This window comes from Vanellus vanellus (genome assembly GCF_965231255.1).
Source record: "Vanellus vanellus genome assembly, chromosome: 3".
NCBI classification, from domain to species: Eukaryota; Metazoa; Chordata; class Aves; order Charadriiformes; family Charadriidae; genus Vanellus; species Vanellus vanellus.
Genome location: NC_138907.1, coordinates 102,007,659 through 102,025,476, shown reverse-complemented (window position 1 = coordinate 102,025,476; position 17,818 = coordinate 102,007,659). Strand labels below are relative to the sequence as shown.

The 17,818-nt window shown below is 38.9% G+C and overlaps 1 protein-coding gene across 1 annotated transcript in view; it reads left to right on the top strand.

The window, feature by feature from the left end:
* The window catches only part of GFRAL (GDNF family receptor alpha like), a gene marked incomplete at both ends in the record, with an annotated part of 28,729 nt that extends 11,112 nt beyond the window's left edge, over window positions 1-17,617 (top strand). The window contains 7 exons of the mRNA XM_082481351.1: window positions 1,150-1,593; window positions 2,304-2,360; window positions 4,126-4,453; window positions 6,497-6,756; window positions 9,774-9,872; window positions 16,471-16,552; window positions 17,530-17,617. Coding sequence (XP_082337477.1) covers window positions 1,150-1,593; window positions 2,304-2,360; window positions 4,126-4,453; window positions 6,497-6,756; window positions 9,774-9,872; window positions 16,471-16,552; window positions 17,530-17,617 — 1,358 coding nt within the window. The remainder of the gene's footprint in view (window positions 1-1,149; window positions 1,594-2,303; window positions 2,361-4,125; window positions 4,454-6,496; window positions 6,757-9,773; window positions 9,873-16,470; window positions 16,553-17,529) is intronic.
* Between the last annotated feature and the right edge of the window lie 201 nt (window positions 17,618-17,818).

Here is a 17,818-nt window from a genome sequence, read left to right as displayed (position 1 = left end):
GGGGACGCGCAGCTGTGCAGTTGTGTCACATTGTGTTCCAGGAGCATCTTCACCGCATCTAGGAGAGGTTACTGGATGTGGGAAACACACTACCTTCATAAAGCTGTACATAATATATAAAATGTATCCTTTTTAAAATTCTATTGTAATCAATGGGCCCAACTCCTTTAAATTTATCTTTTATTATTCTGAGAACCCTTTTGCCTTCAGAAAACTTGTCTTGAGTTAGTAATTCTCAGTAACTGAGAATTACTTGGTGCATGGAATGCTTGCGGTTTCTCATCCCATGTCTCCTGGAGTAACGATTAGCGAAGCTGGCGTAAGAGATGTAAAATCAGCCAGTGATTGTGAGTTTGGAAAGTGAGCCCCAAGGTTGATTCCTGGCATTGATACTTCACTCCCTGCTGGCATCAATCAGCATTCATCATACAGTAGTAGAATATATTGCTTTATTGCAAAGGAAATAATAACATCCTGATCTGTTACTCCTTGCCCCAAACAAGAGGGGGTATCTAAAACCTGATGTTGATGTCATTGGAACGGTTGCTTTTCGTTCTAGCAGAATGTAGTAATTTTATATTTTTTGCTGATTGAGATTACGTTTCTCACCAGTATGTTTCTCACCAGTAAGTTTGGATGGAGTTACATTAGTGTCAGTTTTACCTGCAGATTATACCTTATGGTATTGGTAAATACTTTCAGGAGTAATTCTCCCTGTCTAACTTAAATTACTATTTTAGGTAATGAATGAACCATCTTCTGAAATTGCCATTCTCTCTTTACAAATTATGCATTGAATTAAGATGATGATCCATGATATGCCCAGTCTGTAAGTGGTTAAAATTATGCGAGATTGATCCCTTTATGCAGTAATTTTAGTGAGGGTTTCCTCATATTACTGTTAGCAGCTGAATTGTTAGACTGTATTATACAGCTACCAGGACACAGTAAGCATGAGGAAGATTCATTAGTCTGCAAGACTCTGAAATTATTATGTATTTACATACAGCTCAGAATCAAACTAGTCCTGTTTCATTCATTTTATTGCATTAAGGCAATTACCCTTTTCCTGAATTTGTTTTGAGCTGACCAGTGATGATGCTCCATCTTCCGTTTGATTTATATCTCTGTTTGTACCTTTTTGCACAGAGTATTTGGAAACTTCCTCAAGATCGGATACTGAACTGAGTTTTAGGCAACACAGAAACCCCGAAGGCCAAAGACACCCAGAAAAATTAGAGAACGACTGCAGTATTGCAAAACAACGCTGTCGAGAGGACCCTTACTGCTTTTTAGTGTACAAGTGCTTCCAGCGAGCGTGCAAGGTAGACCCGGCAAAATGCAGGATCCCGGTGGTCAACCAGGAGTGTTTGTCAGCGTGGAAAGAACTGAGGAAAACAGTCCTGGGAGGGTGCAAGTGCCCAGAGCCACTTCAGATGAGATGTGTTAAAATATGGAAGGGAATATTTAACAACCCTTGTTTACAATACTCTAAAAAGAGCCAAGCTTCAGCAGGTAGTGAAAATGAGGAGGAGGAGGAGGAGAAGGAGGAGGAGAAGAAGGAGGAGGAGGAAAATCAGGACATCGACACAGGTTAGTGGTATTCCAGCAGCCTGAATGCTTTCATACGTAACAGTAGTGTGCACAAGTCTGTGAAAAAGGTTTTCTTAATCATTTGCAGTTTAATCTTAGAAACAGGATATCTAAATAAGAAGCTTATTTAGATGTGAATGAATAATCTGATAGCAAAATGATAGCCTGAGTGCAAATACTGTTGTTCTTCAATGTGCTAATTTGATACAACGTGATCCAAATCAGTCCCTTTTTAGTATTACACTATAATTAGAAACAATATAAGACCGATAACAGTACTTTTCTAATAGCAAGAATTGTCTGCCTGCCTCGACTTTAGATCATGACAAGCAGTTAGTTGAGCTTGAAAACTGATGAACACATTAAGGCCTTTAATCTCTGTTTATTCACAAAAAAACACTGACTTTGTACCGTGCTGAGCAGCTCTAAAAACACTTCTTGAGCTCACAGGATCTATAATTATGTAAAGAATGTTATCAGCAGCCATTGATAAACTGTGCTTTCACCCCAAAACTTATGAATACATGTAACAGTGCTTTTAGAGTTTGTTAACAAGCTGACATGTCCTATTTGGTCAAGCTAATTCGTTTTATTCTTGTTTATTTTTACTAATGGAACTATGCCAGCAAAACAGCCAATACTTTAAAGTTAAAAACTAAGCTAAGACATGATTTATCACTTATGCCTGTATCTGTATCTTTTTGTTCTAGACAATATTAGTATGGAAACAAAATTACAATGGAGTTTATCTGCTCTCTCCAAACAAGGTAAGTCTGATTTACTTATGAATCCTAATTACTGAATGAATACTTTTAATTCAAATTACTGAAGAGAGGGGAGTCAATAGATCCAACACAGAATCATAGAATACCAGGTTGGAAGGGACCTCAAGGATATAAGCTTTCTTGGCAAAAGCACAGTCTAGACAAGATGGCCCAGCACCCTGTCCAGCTGAATGTTAAAAATGTCCAATGATGAGGAATCCACCACTTCCACGGGGAGATTATTCCAGTGGCTTATTTTTCTCATTGTGAAAAATTTTCTTCTTGTGTCCAATTGGAATATTTGCTGAAGTAGCTTTTACCTGTTACCCCTCGTCTTTTCCATGTGACTCCTTGTAAAAAAGGGGTCTCCATCTTCTTTGTAGCCACCCTTTAAATACTGGAACATGGTAATAAGGTCTCCCCTAAGCCTTCTTTTCTCAAGGCTGAATAAACCTTAATTCTTTCAGCCTTTCATCATATGGAAGCCTTCCCAGTCCTTTGATCATCTCGGTGGCCCTTCTCTGGACCATCTCCAGCCTGTCCACATGTTTCTTGTATTGAGGGGGCCAAAACTGAACACAGTAGTCCAGGTGTGGCCTGGCAAGCGCTGAGTAGAGTGGGATAATGGCTTGTTTATCTCTGCTGGTGGTGCCCTTATTGATGCCACCCAGCGTCCTGTTGGCTTTCTTTGACACAGCAGCACACTCTTCACTCATATTGAGCTTGTTGTCCACCAGGACCTCCAGGTCCCATTCCACAGAGCTGCTCCCCAGCCAGGTAGATCCCAGCCTGTGCTGCACTCCTGGATTATATTTTCCCAGGTACAAGATCCTACGTTTGTCCTTGATGAACTTCATAAGGTCCTTGTTAGCCCACTCTCCCAGCCTATCCAACTCTTCCTGTAGGGTGGCTCTCCCTTCCGAAGTGTTCACTTCCCAACTCAGTTTGGTGCCATCAACAGACTTCATCAGGGTACACTTGATCCCATCATCCAGATAACTTATGAAGATACTAAACAGTGTTGTGCCCTGTGTCGATCCCTGGGGGACCCCACTTGTAACAATTTGACAGTTTGAAAAGGAGATATTTACCACCACCTTCTGGGTGCTGCCTGCCAGCCAGTTCCCCAACCACCACACAGGCCACTTGTCTAGACCGTAACGCATCAACAAATTGTCAGTTAAGCTACTGTGTAGATAAGAATACAAAAATTTCAGGTAACAATCCTGATCCTGTTAAATTTTCAGAGGCAAATCTTATGCTGTAAACATTTTAGGGTCAGAATTATCAAGGTCTTTTTGGAAGGTTTATAGCATAGGCTAGAAATATACAAACTAGCTTTAAAAGCAGAGACATGCCATTTATATTCTCTTCTCCATTACTTATTACATGGCCTAGAATAAGACTGCATGCTGGAGATTTCAGCAGTTTCAGATATCCACTAGCCACTAGCTTCCAGAAACTGTTACCTACCATGAAGAAACTTCCGTCTTGCCAGTTTTCACTTTCTTTGCCCTTATTTACCTGCCAAGGGCAGAAACTTTCAGAAGAGTTGCTTATGAGGGCTACGCAGTGGAAGGGAGAAGTAAGAAGAATGAGCTTAAAAGAGGCAATGCTGCAAGAGCTGGATCAGTTTTGGGGAGTCAAACTTGGTTTTCATGGGAATGTTGCAGGCAGGCATGGGAATGTTGCAGGCAGGATGACTACCAATCATTACTGGAGAAAGGTTTTCTTGTGATTTCATTTTAAAAAATGTTATTCTTTTTAGCATACACAGCAAACAGAACCTGTTTGGATGTGAACAAGGAGTGTGTTGAAGATGAAGTATGTAACAAACAGTTGTCCCTGTACCTTAAGGTTTGCTCAGTAAGTAAGAAGTGCAACATGGAAGAATGTCAAGCAGCCATAAGGTTCTTCTATCAAAACATGCCTTTTGAAGTTGCCCAAATGATGACATTTTGTGATTGCATCCAGCCTGATGAATCCTGCCACAGAGCCAAAGAACTTCTCCATGGCAAGCCCTGTGCAGTTACTGCAGTCCCACCCCCATCGTGTCTGAATGTAATCCACATGTGTGAAGAGAATGAATTGTGCAGGTAAGAAGAAAGATATCGCCCAGTAATGTGCTTTTGAATCATTATTTGATCAAACCTTTTTTATATATAAGCCATATATCTCATCTATAACAAAATTGTTTTCTGCAGTGTGTCTACTGCATATCATCTCTTGCGTTTGACATCTTCACAGATGTCTGCATCAGCTGTGGTAATTCCACAAGTTAATTCCACCAGTAAACGGAAAAGGTTCATTTTCAGAAAGGTCTGGAATCTAGTGTAGGTTTTTCTTCTACTTGTTTCATGATTCTTAACATCGTTTCTGCTGGACATACTATGCCGTTGCACATTTTCATTACCACTTTCTTCAGCTCACACCGGCCAGTCGGCACCTTTGCTCTCTTGCAGTTTGCACAGATTGTGCAGCAGACAGACCAGACGAAGTTTGTTTGGTTAAAGTAATTACCTCTTCCTCCGCAGGGTCTGACCCTTTGTACCCAACAGTCTTACGGCCAACTTGGCCTGTTCAGGAAACTTGTCTTATTCTTTTTGCCTCAGGCATACTGATACTTGAAAAAAGCTGCCCTGAAACATACACAGACCACCAAACTAATGAAGAATAACACGTTTTTCAAATTTTATTTTATTTTTAGAAAACACGCAACATGATTAGCCCATATTCAGAGTTCTACTTAATTGCCAGCATTTGAGGACGGTCAATTGGCCCACCTTGGTTTTCAGTGTAGTCACCAGTTCCCTTACGGATTAGACCTGAATTTTACCTCAAAGCTCTGCTCAAATTAATCTTCAGTCAACAAAGCAGAAGGCCAAGAGAGGCTTTCAGTTCTGCGCCCACTATTCAGTTTGACGTCAGTGGGAATTGCCCCTTTTTATGTCAAACAGAATTGGGCTACAAATGTATGTCTGTTTGTGCATGTGTACACATGTAATATCATAATGGAGACTTGCTGAATTACCCATTATTTTGGGAACATTAACGTTTCCTGGCGCTGACAATCAGTGGATATAATTAGCAAAATTAGTCAGTGAATTAAAGCTAGCCATATCTATAAATCAGGAGGTGAATAAAAATAATTCCATTAGCACAGAGGTGGCATCTGCTTTGAAACCTTTGCTTGTTGTAATGAAAATATTTACAGTAATGGCCTAGCTGGTATTGTAACAGTTCACGCTTTTCCATGTGACTTGCTTCTAACAGTCTCACAATATCAACAGTAAATTAATAACTTAATTTTATGATTAAGGAAAAAATATTTTAATATTTTAATGTGCAATATACAATAGTTTACCTTTACCATCCCCTAACATTTAATGTAAGTGATAAATCGGTTTCTAATTAATATCTACAGATCTCTGAGTTAACTTTTAATAGATGTTTTCTATTGTCATACATGGTGCGCTAAAGGCCAATTTTATTATACGAGCAAATAAACTGAAATCATTTGAGATTATTGATCTGGGAAACAAGTTAATTCTCCTGGTAATTTATCTCTGCTATCAATTCATCTATAAGGTCAACTAAATTACATTTAATTTTTCCTGAGCCTTGGCCATTTTGTCTTTTGTTAACATTCCGGGGAGGAGGGGTTGGCATTGGATATAAGATTTTTTATGTGAAATAAGTTGAATACTCATTCTTCCTTTATACTGCCCAACAAACTGATTCACTAGAACGGCACCCAGTGTGGTTTCGTTGTGATGACTGATCTAATCCTTCTCTCCGCATTTCTTCTCTGAGTATCTGAGGCTGTTGGTATTCACGCTGATTTTTACTGAACCCTGGAAAAATCTCCACAGGTGCTGATTAGAAGTGCAGTTGCTTTTGCTCAAAAACTTCTTCAGTAAAACTAAGTTTTTCCTCAAATTACAATTTTGCATATTTCACTCAAACCAATTAGGTGCAAATCAGAGCAGAATTTAGGCCAGCTAGCATTGAATATTTTGATTTTTAAGGCTTAAGTGGTACCTTGGGAATACATTATCTTTTTGTGATGATCTTTAAATGCCTTTTTTCTGAAATCACAGTGTTTTTAAACTGTCATTGTATACTTTTTTTCCCACCAGGAAAAAATACACAACTTTTTGGTCAAAGTGTTGGAGACACGTGACAAAAGAATGCTACGATGATGAAGCTTGTCTTGAAACTTTAATCAAGGAAGACATACCCTGTTCTGCAAACGCCGATTGCAAAGAAGCCTACGTTAGCAACTGGGGCACGATGCTGCGCGTGGAGTGTACCTGCCAGAAGTTGCCTCCCGCGGAGCAGTCGTTGTGCGAGCTCTTCCATCACATGCTTCACAGCAAATCCTGCTTCAGAGAGTTACGTGAGTAAGACACAAAACTTTAAAGAATAATGAGTTTTAAAGAGTATTAAAATTCTGACTTACACCAAATCTTTACTATATCTTTGCTACTACTGATTTCAGCAAGATTTATGTCTGCGTTTTTTTTTTAATCCGAATCAAAATGTAAATTGCACATGCAGTTTTTTTCCTCTGGTTTTGGGAAATATATCAGTAGTAAATCCATAAAATTGACTACATGTCTCATTACCTGAATTTGCTGGAATAACAATAAAAGAATAATTTCACAGATTAGAAAAGTCCAAAGCCTTCCTCTCATTGGCTTAAAGTACTTTGGTACACTGTTTTTACAAATAATATGACATGTTGTTTTTTTCTTTCTTTTCTTCTTGGTTTCTAAATATTAACATAGCTTACACACATTTAGCAACAGACTTCATTCCACAGAAAAGAACTTCAGTAATTTAAATAGGACCTCTCAAAGAAAAAGCTGCTGTGAATAAAGGCTTCAGGATTTGGCCTTGAGTAAAAACACTGGGGATAACTCAGATAAAATGTATCTACTTTCTCAGAACCAATAAAGCCCTTCATGTGAGAAATCAGTTGGTTTTTTTTGTTAAATATAAAAGGCCTTGCCAAGACTTTGTTTAAGAGAGAATTGTTAGTGCAACAAAGGGCAATATGGGAGCAGATATTAATGTTTTAGTCTGAATCAGGAGTGTGCCTTTGAAGCATGTCCCCTGTTTGTCCCCACTTATTGTCCTTGTGGGTCACATCACAGTGTGGTTGCTGAACTCCTGCAGCCTAAAACTGAACCCAAAGGTTCATCTGCCACCTCTGCAACACTCCGGCTTCATCCAGGCATCCGGTCCATGGCCCAGATTAAAGACAAAATTACCCTCGTTTCTTCAAATCACTGATCTATCACACCAGCTATTCTGCTAAGTAAATCCTCTTAGGATATACTACTTGCTAGTTCATCATACCCTATGCTAATCATCTTCTATATGTAATTATATATATTCTCAACCTAGCTTGAGAGAGGTAACAATGAAAAGCAATGAGTATTTCATAGTTCCATCTGACGGACTGCCTTTTAACAACATATATTAATTGCATGCATGCATTTCATCGAATGAATTAACTAATTTTTAGTTTTAGTGGCCAAAGCGTTACCATTGATAAGGGTGTAATTTTTTTCTTGTCACTCAAAGTCTACCCAGAAATTACAATCAAGTTGCTGAAACACTGCCCTTAAGCTTAGTTAATCACTACTAAAATTCAGACTCTGAGAAAAGATTAAAAATCATATAACAACTTCCCTGGAAAAGTGATACCATAACACACTTAGATTTGAGACTACTGGCGGTGATTTTTCTGATGAATGTTATTTATTTGTTTGCTTGTTTTATGTCTGCATTTAATGGTCCAAATGGGGGAACACGTCATTGTGTTAGTTATTCTTTACCTACAAAGCAAAAAGATGACCCTCATGTCATAATAATCAAATAATTGCTCATGAGCTTTTGCCATTCCCTGAAGCAGTCTCAGTATAAAATGTTGTGGTTTTTTTGTGATGGAAACTTCCCTAACCTAATTGGGATTCAAGAACAGAAGCTTGCTTGCTCCTGTGGTGCAATGAATTCCTGCTAGTTAAAAGCAGTTTGGGGATCCAGGGCCTTTGGCTGAATAAAGGATTGGCCTCTACTCCACAGAATGTTTGCAGACTGTTGGGAGTCTTGCTTTTGTTTTTTCTAGATGCCTAGTTGTAATGCAGCTCCACTGAAGAGAGAGAAGATGATGGGTTTGACTGTCAGGCACAGTGCTAAATGCCATCATCTACATGGCAGTTTAGGGACGTGGAGCGAGTGCTCTGTTGCAGACCCCATCCAACCCCTTCTGCTAACTCATTCATCTGGCCGCAGTGTGAACTTTGGAGAACTTTCACTCTTGCAGTGATGATGATTTTTAACTCTGAAGTCTTTCTGAATAGACAAATACCCAGGGCTAGCAAAAAGGATCTTTGCCTCCAGAACTGGCGTGAGCAGACCCGCAAGTGGTGTTTACCACCACCACCTCTTCCTACTCTTGTATGGTACTGCCTTGCCACAAGTGTTTGCTCTTGGGGCTGTGCTTACAGGATTAAAGCTTGCTGCAGACTCAATAAAAGGCAAGAACTGTGAGTAACCGGCTGCTATATGAGACAGAAGCACAGTGTGGATCAGTGCCAATGTAGGATCAGTGTCACAACAGGAATAAGCAAAAATGCCAGTGACAGAAAGGAAAAAATTAATTTTCCAAAATATTTCAACTCTGGGTTGTACTTTTGGATCTCAGAGAAGAAATACATTAGAGGAAGATTTAGTCCATTGCTGTTTAGACAATGTTTCAGGCTGCAGACATGAGCCTTTGTCATATTGGTTTCATTCCTCTAGGGAATAAAATTTTCTCAGCTTACGGTTCATGGGAGTGACTGTGCATAGTCTTGTATGGTTTAGCCTCTTGCTCTGTAAACTATTCTACTTGGGTAAACCTTTTGCTTTTCATTTCAACAGAAGATGTATATTTTCAGATACAGTCATCAAATTATGCCCACTAAGAGGACAGGCCTTTGTGAAAGAGTTGATTGAGGTCTAGCAATTTGTTTGCAGAATAAGCTCTGCCTTTTGGAAATTACTTCAAACTACTACCCATTTCCCATCATTTCTATATTGGCTTGGTGGGCCCAATTCTTTTGGTGGACCTATTTTTAAAATAGTTTACGTGAAAAGAGAATTTAAGTTGTTTGGAGGCAGAGAATATTTTTAAAGCATGCTTGTCGCCTGTAAGACAAACTACAGGGGACATTTAACTGAGATGTCAAAGGAAGAACTGTCATTCACTCATCCACTTGATTCATCGAGTGTCAGTAAACAATATTTTTAAATAGCTGCTTTTATAAATTCTGTTACTCTTATGAAAATACCAAATAGCAATATTCACTTAAATTATGATTTTTAAGTAATATTTTGATTGGATATTTTCTTTCCAATATTCAGGTCAAATTTCCATTAAGAAGAAAGGTTTTCACTGGGTAAATACAGAAGTGCCAGGAGAAAAGCTTTCCAGAGCACAGCTCCATTCTTCTTCAATTGATGGTGAGTTTGGGCTAACCACTCCATGATTTTAACAGAAATACTCTTGAAATTTCCCTCATGTATCGTAGGGAAGACTAAAGGTTGGGTCCCTTGGGTGGGTTCAGGCAAATATGCTCTACCTGTTGCTCCCCCGTTCAACATAATGTGGAAAAACCTCTCTACCTGTTTGGCTTAGCTTATATAACCACCAAATAAAGATAATGAGACTGAACCAATTTCTCTGACAAGTGGTTTTGAAATAGATGTCTCACAATCACTATATTATAATTGGGGAAAATTAAGCAATTAAGCCTGCCAGAGCCTGACTCTGTACAGTCGTTAGAGAGAAGTAGTGATAATGTGTAATACAAATTATTAGCTTTGATGTCACACCTACTCCTCTCCTAGCTCGCTTGACTTTTCGTGCCATAGTAGTTACAACAACGAAATTAGGAAGCCACAGTAAGCCATCTGAGAAGGGGCTTCTATTACACTCAGTCAAACTTTACCTTCTCATGCAACGCGATTGCAGATCACGATATCCCATGGATTGAAGAGCTGCATCTGGTTTTATTCCATGCATTTACAGTAAGCAATTAAGTGACATAAAGTTAAAGGATATTGAATTAATATACAAAATTTTCTCATGCTTGAAATAATATTAATTCTATATTTCCTCTTGAAGGACCCAATTACAGAGTGAGGACACTAAAGAGCTTAATGTACCAATATCGACTCTAATGAGAATGACCTGTTCTACCTTGTGTAGGACAGATTACAATGCTCCAGACATTAATACAAATTAGTTCCCAGAACTGTTCATACTGAACACCTTTAACAGCGAAAAAATATTTCAAGCTCTGCATGCAGTACAAAACGAAGGGACTTCTACCACCTCCATGCTTCAACTATTGCTGAAGTGGGCAACCTGGCATGTATAAAAATGGATTCATGGAATGGGATTCCTGAGACCTGTATGTGAATAATTAAGCATTCAGCTGTAATTTCAGCATTACAATTATTTAAGAATCATGCATGCCATCCAAGTGCTCTGTGTAGCCAGAGAAAAAACGTCAGGGATGCTGAGAGGAAGATTAATCCCACCTTTTCGGACTTTGTGGGAAGTGTTGGCTTCTTTCCCTACAGGGGGAGCCTGAATTTCTGGCTGGAACCAGACTTTAGTGGTTAAATAGTGCAAGTTATAATGCAAGAAATCCCGCTCTAAGTGAGAAAAAGTAAAATGTGTGCTATTTCACCCCTGTGACTACTTCTAACTACAGACTCTTTCAGTGGGTAAAATGTATTATACATTTCCCTCAGAGACTCAGATAAATGTTCACAAAAAGCAGCCTGCACCCAGTTACTTCTGTTCGCATTGAAGTCTGAATACTTTCCAAAAACCTGTCCTTGAACTCTTAACAGAATTTTGGATGGCCTTAGAAAAATAAAAAGAATGCTGACCAGCCTAAACCATACAATAAAATATTTCTTCTGTTGGAGCTGTCATGTACACTAGATGGGAACTCTCTAAGCTATAAACGTCTCATAGGAAGCCAGGTCAAGGAGAAGAATCTGATTCAGGATATCTACCTGATGATAAAAACCATATTGCAAATTGTTTCATAAATCCCACTGCCAAAAATCTAACCCTGTATCCTAGATTCATATGCTAGTAAATGCGCATTACTCAGCCTGCAAAGGGAGCTATCATCTTTACGAAATATTTATCTTTACTGAAATCAAATCCCAAGAAGAATCGCAGAGTGCAGAGGCAAAACCGTTAAATTGTCAAATGTGGCCTCTTGTGTGTGTGACGATATTTGAATATATTTGCTTCTTGGCTATTTTCTGCTTGGAAAGCAGGAGATACCGTTTGCTGATGTCTTGTCCCTACAGCAAAAGCTCAGAAGAATCCTTTAGTTAGTTTGTCATTGAAAGATACAAGGATGTCTTTCACCAATTCAAACTAATGATCAACTATAGATGAACATGTTCAGAAGAATCACAGAATCACAGAATAGTCAGGGTTGGAAGGGACCTTCAGAGATCATCTAGTCCAACCCCCCTGCCGGAGCAGGGTCACCTACAGCAGGCTGCACAGGACGGCGTCCAGGCGGGTTTTGAATGTCTCCAGAGTGGGAGACCCTACAACCTCTCTGGGAAGCCTGTTCCAGTGCTCTGCCACATTTCTTCAACATTTTCTTAATTTGATAATTCATAAAAACACTTGCCGTTCAAAAAAACAGTAAGATTTCTCCATTCTATTCAGTGGCATTGCAAATGATGCCATTGGATAAGATTGGTCATAATAAAAGTCGTCTTTCATAATAAATAATAAATCTAAACATATATACATATATTCATATATATGTGTGCAAAAAAATATAACCCGGTTCAGCTGGAAGAATATTATTCCAGCTTTTGGTGTAACCATATGACAACAGGATTGTGTAAAAATCTCGACTGGATTTACACTCATTCACATACCAGGAGGTACGGGCCAACCCAGTTGTCTGTGGGCTGATACAACCCTGTTAACAAGATGTGATGCGGGCCAAGTCCCAACCATATAAAAGTTAATGAGACTTCTGCTGTAAGCTTAGATGGGGCCAGAATTTTATGTCATTTTGGAAACAACATCAAAAAGCAATAAATCAAACAAAAAAAAATCTCCAAACTTCAAAAATGTTGCTATTGCCTCCCTAGTTATGCCCTTTCGGCCTGGTTTTGACTTTATCCTATGCAAATTATCTCCATGATTTTACAGATCCACATAATTTAAAAGATTGCTTCCCACACTTCAATTTGAAAAATGATTCATGTGTGAAGATAAGCAGTTACTTTCATCAGCATAGAGCTTTGGAGCCGAAGTATTTTTTGGCTGGGAGAAAAAGCTAGAAATACAGAACTCTTATCCTGTTCTTGTGAGATATAATAAAATTGGTCTTGACCCAAAACTGTTGAAATTAATCTCACTTTGTCTTAAATTGTAGAGTTATCATATATTTCCTACTGAGGAGTTTCGCCACGCTGAGAATCTAGATAAACAAGTAATTGGCAGGGTTTATCTATAATTATACCAGCTGCTGTGGGAACTGAGATTAGTTCAGCTCCAGTACCTTTAATTTGGAAGGTATGAAACATTGTCAATCTGATTGTTTTGTAAATGTAGCAAAAAGCCTATGACAAGCTGCGGGTAGCCAAGAAACCACTGAGCACCAGCCGGAATTAATCTGTCTGATGAATATTCAGAGTCATTTCACTATGTATACATAAGCAGGTAGATTTACACAAGAGTGTAATCCCACTAATTGTTCCAGCTGCTGAGCCGGCAGCTATCCTCTACCGAACTTCATCACTGGAAATGTCCATATGCCTGTGTAGAGAGCTCCAGCTAGTGCTTCAGTGGTACCTGCAGCCCCAGTTATCGTGTCCCTGAGGTCTGAAGCCCATCCTAGGAAGGACAAGACTTGTATCAAGCAGCCGCGGTGGCCCTGCTATAAACCTGCCCTAAGGTGAGAAGGTCCACAAACTTCCCATGACTCCAGGCCACCTCCACCTGTTGTGGTTTAGGCCTCAAACCAGGACACCGCGGGACAGAACAACCCTCCCAACACCTCGCTGCCCTTCCCTTTGCAATGGAAATGACTGCCCTCCACTTTTGTCAATTGACTCTCTACAGGACCGAGCTGGAAACATCTTGTATTTCAGCCACCTCCTATTTTAAGTCTTTAGGCACCACGTATGCCTTTCTTTCTCCATGGTCCATGCAGATATTTGTATCCCTTTCTCCATCTAGTCAGTAAACCCAAATGAGGTTTGCTCTTCTGCACCTCAGATGAAGAGAATTGCTGAAATAGGGACAGCGGTTTCTTCGAAGAGTAATAACATAGACACTCTATGTACACTACATTTTTTACCATTGCTGCTAAGAATGGGAAATTATTCTAACTTTTAATCATGTTTTTAATGCTTGTGATGGAGCTATCTGCTCTCCAGAGCCGGCTGGACAGGTGGACTCAATGATCTTAAAGGTCTTTTCCAACCTAAACGACTCTACGATTCTGCGATTCTATGATTGCTGTGAACTGTGAATGGGCACACAGCATGAGACCTAAGGTTGTTTACTGATCTGTAACTGCAAACGTGCCTAATTTCAGTCAGTGTTTTTATTGTTCATTTAGGGCACTGTTTTTTAAGCCTTAACTCGTTAGTTAGATCATGTTCAGATGATCGATACCATGTATACAGAGATCAAAATGGAATAATACATCCCGTTACATCATACAGGAATTGACATGTGGATTCTGGTAGTTTTCATGGGCAATACGTAGGATGAAAAGAGACAAACTTTCCTATCTATATTTCTTAACTTCCCTAGCACTATTTCACATTTCAAGAACTGATTGGATGTAGATCAATAGTGAAAATTTCTATAAAATATCATTTGGATTTTTAAAGAAGAGCAGAGTGCCTATCAGGAAACACACACTCCAACAACATTTTTAAGGGAAGATGAATAAGCACATTCAAGTAGTTAAACCACAAAGAATATATAAAATGGAGAGTTAGCGCTTCAGCCACAAAATTGTGCCCTCTCCTAGCCTTACAGATTCCCTTCGTTCTCAGAAGGTAGGAGAAAATATGTAGCTTCTAGCATGATCTGATGATTAACATCTTTCTTGTCTTCCCCATAGAATTAAATAATGTTACAATCAACATATTTTTTACCAGTAATTACTTCACTAAAAATATAGCATTTTATAAAATTTTGACAAAAATTAGAAGTTTTTTATTTCAGTGTTCTGTTTTATGAAAATGAAGCACTTTTCCCAACTTTTAAAAGAAAAATATTACAACATTTTGGCGAAATTACATTAGCCCATTTTTAAACATCCATGACTGTTGTTCCTAATAATTTTCCTAGTCTTGTGGTAAGCGATGTACTTTTAAAACTTCTTTTTTGCTTCAAATATGTGTGAACCTCACTTTCCACTTCAAAAAAGTAGGAAACTTTTGCCCCTGCAACTGCTTCTGTGTTTTAAAACGACTGAGTGTACAATTAAGATTCAGAAACTGCAGAAAAACCCTAAAAATTATTCTTTTCCTAAAACTCATCATCTTAAAGAAATGTTGTAACTTGAGAGAGGGACAAACTGCTGACCTATTTCTTAATGTATGATATTAGTCCTGCACTGAGACTAAGACAGACCTCACCTCTCTTCCTTCAAAAATTCACCACGTTAAATATCTGCCAGTAGCTTGCTGCATGAAGTGGTACGGTCATTCTGTGCAACTTGTGAGGTTTCAATCGTTGCTTTCATTTTCCTTCTATTGGAAAACTTGCCTTTTTGATAGCTTTTTGAGAAAAAGTGAGTGTCATCCTGCAATAAAGCCCAGGCAGGTCCAACCCCTGGCTCAGCTCTTGCCCATTTCTTGCCTCATTGTAGAATATATATTCACTCTCTCTTACTGGAGCTGCTCCAGTATCCATACCCGCCTGTGTTTGTGTTCCACTATACAGCTGTTGCATGAATGTAGTGTATACAGAAATGTCTGTATATGCACAAACACACAAACAAACAGAACATATAATAACTGGTAACTGATTCAGAGACCAGAATTTGGCCTTCTCACAGCCCAGATAAGTGGCCCAGTGATGGGACCGGGACTCCATCTCTTCCACGGTGAATGTTTCACTGACTGTGTAAGGAAGCAGCTTGGGAACAGCTAAGGCCCTCTGCAACTGAGTTCCTATTCGAACAAAAACTTCTTTAACTGTATAAACATGACAGAATCAGTGCAAAAGGAAAGTAACAGAAAGGTCCCATGTTTTACGCTTGCGTCTCTGGATTTAAGTCCTTTTGTTGAGTCATCTAACCGCCGCACCTCTCCATCTCAGGTTCAGGGCTTATGTTACATTCCCAACTGAAATTTTTCCTTCACAATATTTGATCAAAACCAATGGAATCATTCCTTCAGGAAAAATAAGTTCCTCTTTATTTGGAAAACAAAAGTTGAAACAACTCCCAGTTTTTCAACAGTTGGAATTTTTAGCACGTACAGCTGCCTAAGTGACTTTTTGGTGAGAAGCCTAAGAGAAAGAGGAAACTCCATGGGCACGGGGCCCAGAAACACACTCTTAGATCCCATTTTACGTTAATTTGATTCTAGATCAAGTATTGCTGCGCACTGCAATTATGGTCATACGCGAAAAAGGAAAAGAGGTCTGGCAGGTAAGTGAGAGCCAGGTCTCCTCTCAGACACAGAATAAAATTAGCACCTTAAAATCAATGGGGAGAATACTCCAAAACACAAATCAGAGTAACAATCTGTTCCCCTGGTGAAGAGTAAAAGGTAGTGCTACACATACGAAGTGCTATTGGAGCTGGTATTTACTAAAAGGAGTCTGAAAATGATTTTGCGCCAGCTGGTGAAGGAAGAGTTATTCCTACCATTGGCATACCATCTAGGCCTCTTTCCTCCTTTTAATTACTTGTGTCAGAATTGATAGCTAATTTATCTTACATATGTATGCATTCCAATTCAGATCTCAAATCTGATTCTTATTACCGGAGACGTAAATGTTTCATGTCTGCTTTGTGTTTTTTACTCATAGGTGAAACAGTCTACGTTATTGCCTATTCCTCCTGCATAGTTCTCATCCTAGGAATAGTCCTGTTGACTCTCCTAAAGATCAGGTAATTTGATAGGGATATTAATCATTGGTCCTAGGAAATTGGAAAAGCAGAAAATAAAATTTTTTGGCTTAGCTAAGAGGTTGGCACTGCGATTGTCTTTAAAAACGGTCCAGCGTGCCCCAGTGATGGAAAGAACTGACACTGCGGGTGTCAGCAGGGAGGAGTGAAATACGATGCGTATCTACAATGCCCTCCATTCATGCAGAGATCCCAGGCTTCGGGAGGTTTCATTTCCTGTCCCATGGCAGGGGAAGGTGAAATCTGAATTCAAAAATTCTGCGAGGCTACCTTCCCAGCCCTGCAGCAGGCAGAGGTAATGCAGAAAGGAAATGAGAATATTCAGCATTATAACATATTTAGAAACCAAACCGTGAATGCTGCTATTGTAGTTAATATTCTTGCCAAATGCCATTTTTGCTGATAGGATTCTGTAAACATTCCCCCACACACAGTATGAGGAACTGCCCATACACCAGCGCTTGGTAAGAAAACAGAAATGTGCATTCACTTAGTCAAATGAACATGGCCTTCTTTTAAATGATACGTTTTCTTGGACCAAATTAAATGGCCAGATTTCAAGAATTACACTGTCAGATGATAGGTAACAGAACATGATGTAGCAGGAGCTATATATAGTGGGAGGGATATTGAGTCAAATTTCATTATTAAATTCAGAGGCAGATCAAAGAGGAATCATGCAGAAAAATGCAAAAGGCAAGTCAAGGATATATGGGAACAGAGGCTTTCTCTTTAGATTTGCAGTTACAGGAATATCAGCATATAAATAAAACTCGGATTTAAAGAATACAGGGGATGGAAGAAAGAACAGTACATTAATAATGGCGAAGGGAATTATTTTATAGCAGAGTGTCCATCATAAAAAGAGGGGAATTTTGCCACTGATTTCAATTAAGCCAAAGTTCAAACCAAAAGCTGTATAGTTTATTGTTAAATACATGCACATTCTTTGTTTTCAGAGCCTGCAGAACAAAACATGAGTCGAGAAGTCCCTCGCCAGACCATTCTTCTGAAACATTTATGGTCCATTATAAAAGTCACAGATGAACTGCTCGGTTGCTTATGCTTTTTAAGGCTATTCTTGAAAGCCAGCCTGTTGTACATATGCGATAATAAAATATATATTAGAAAAACGACTATAAATTATGGAATTTTGTAGTTAAGCATACAAAAGATTTTTATATTTATTAACACATATTAAACCTTTCACAAGCTAAAAAAAAAAAAAAAAAGAAAAAGTAGAACTCT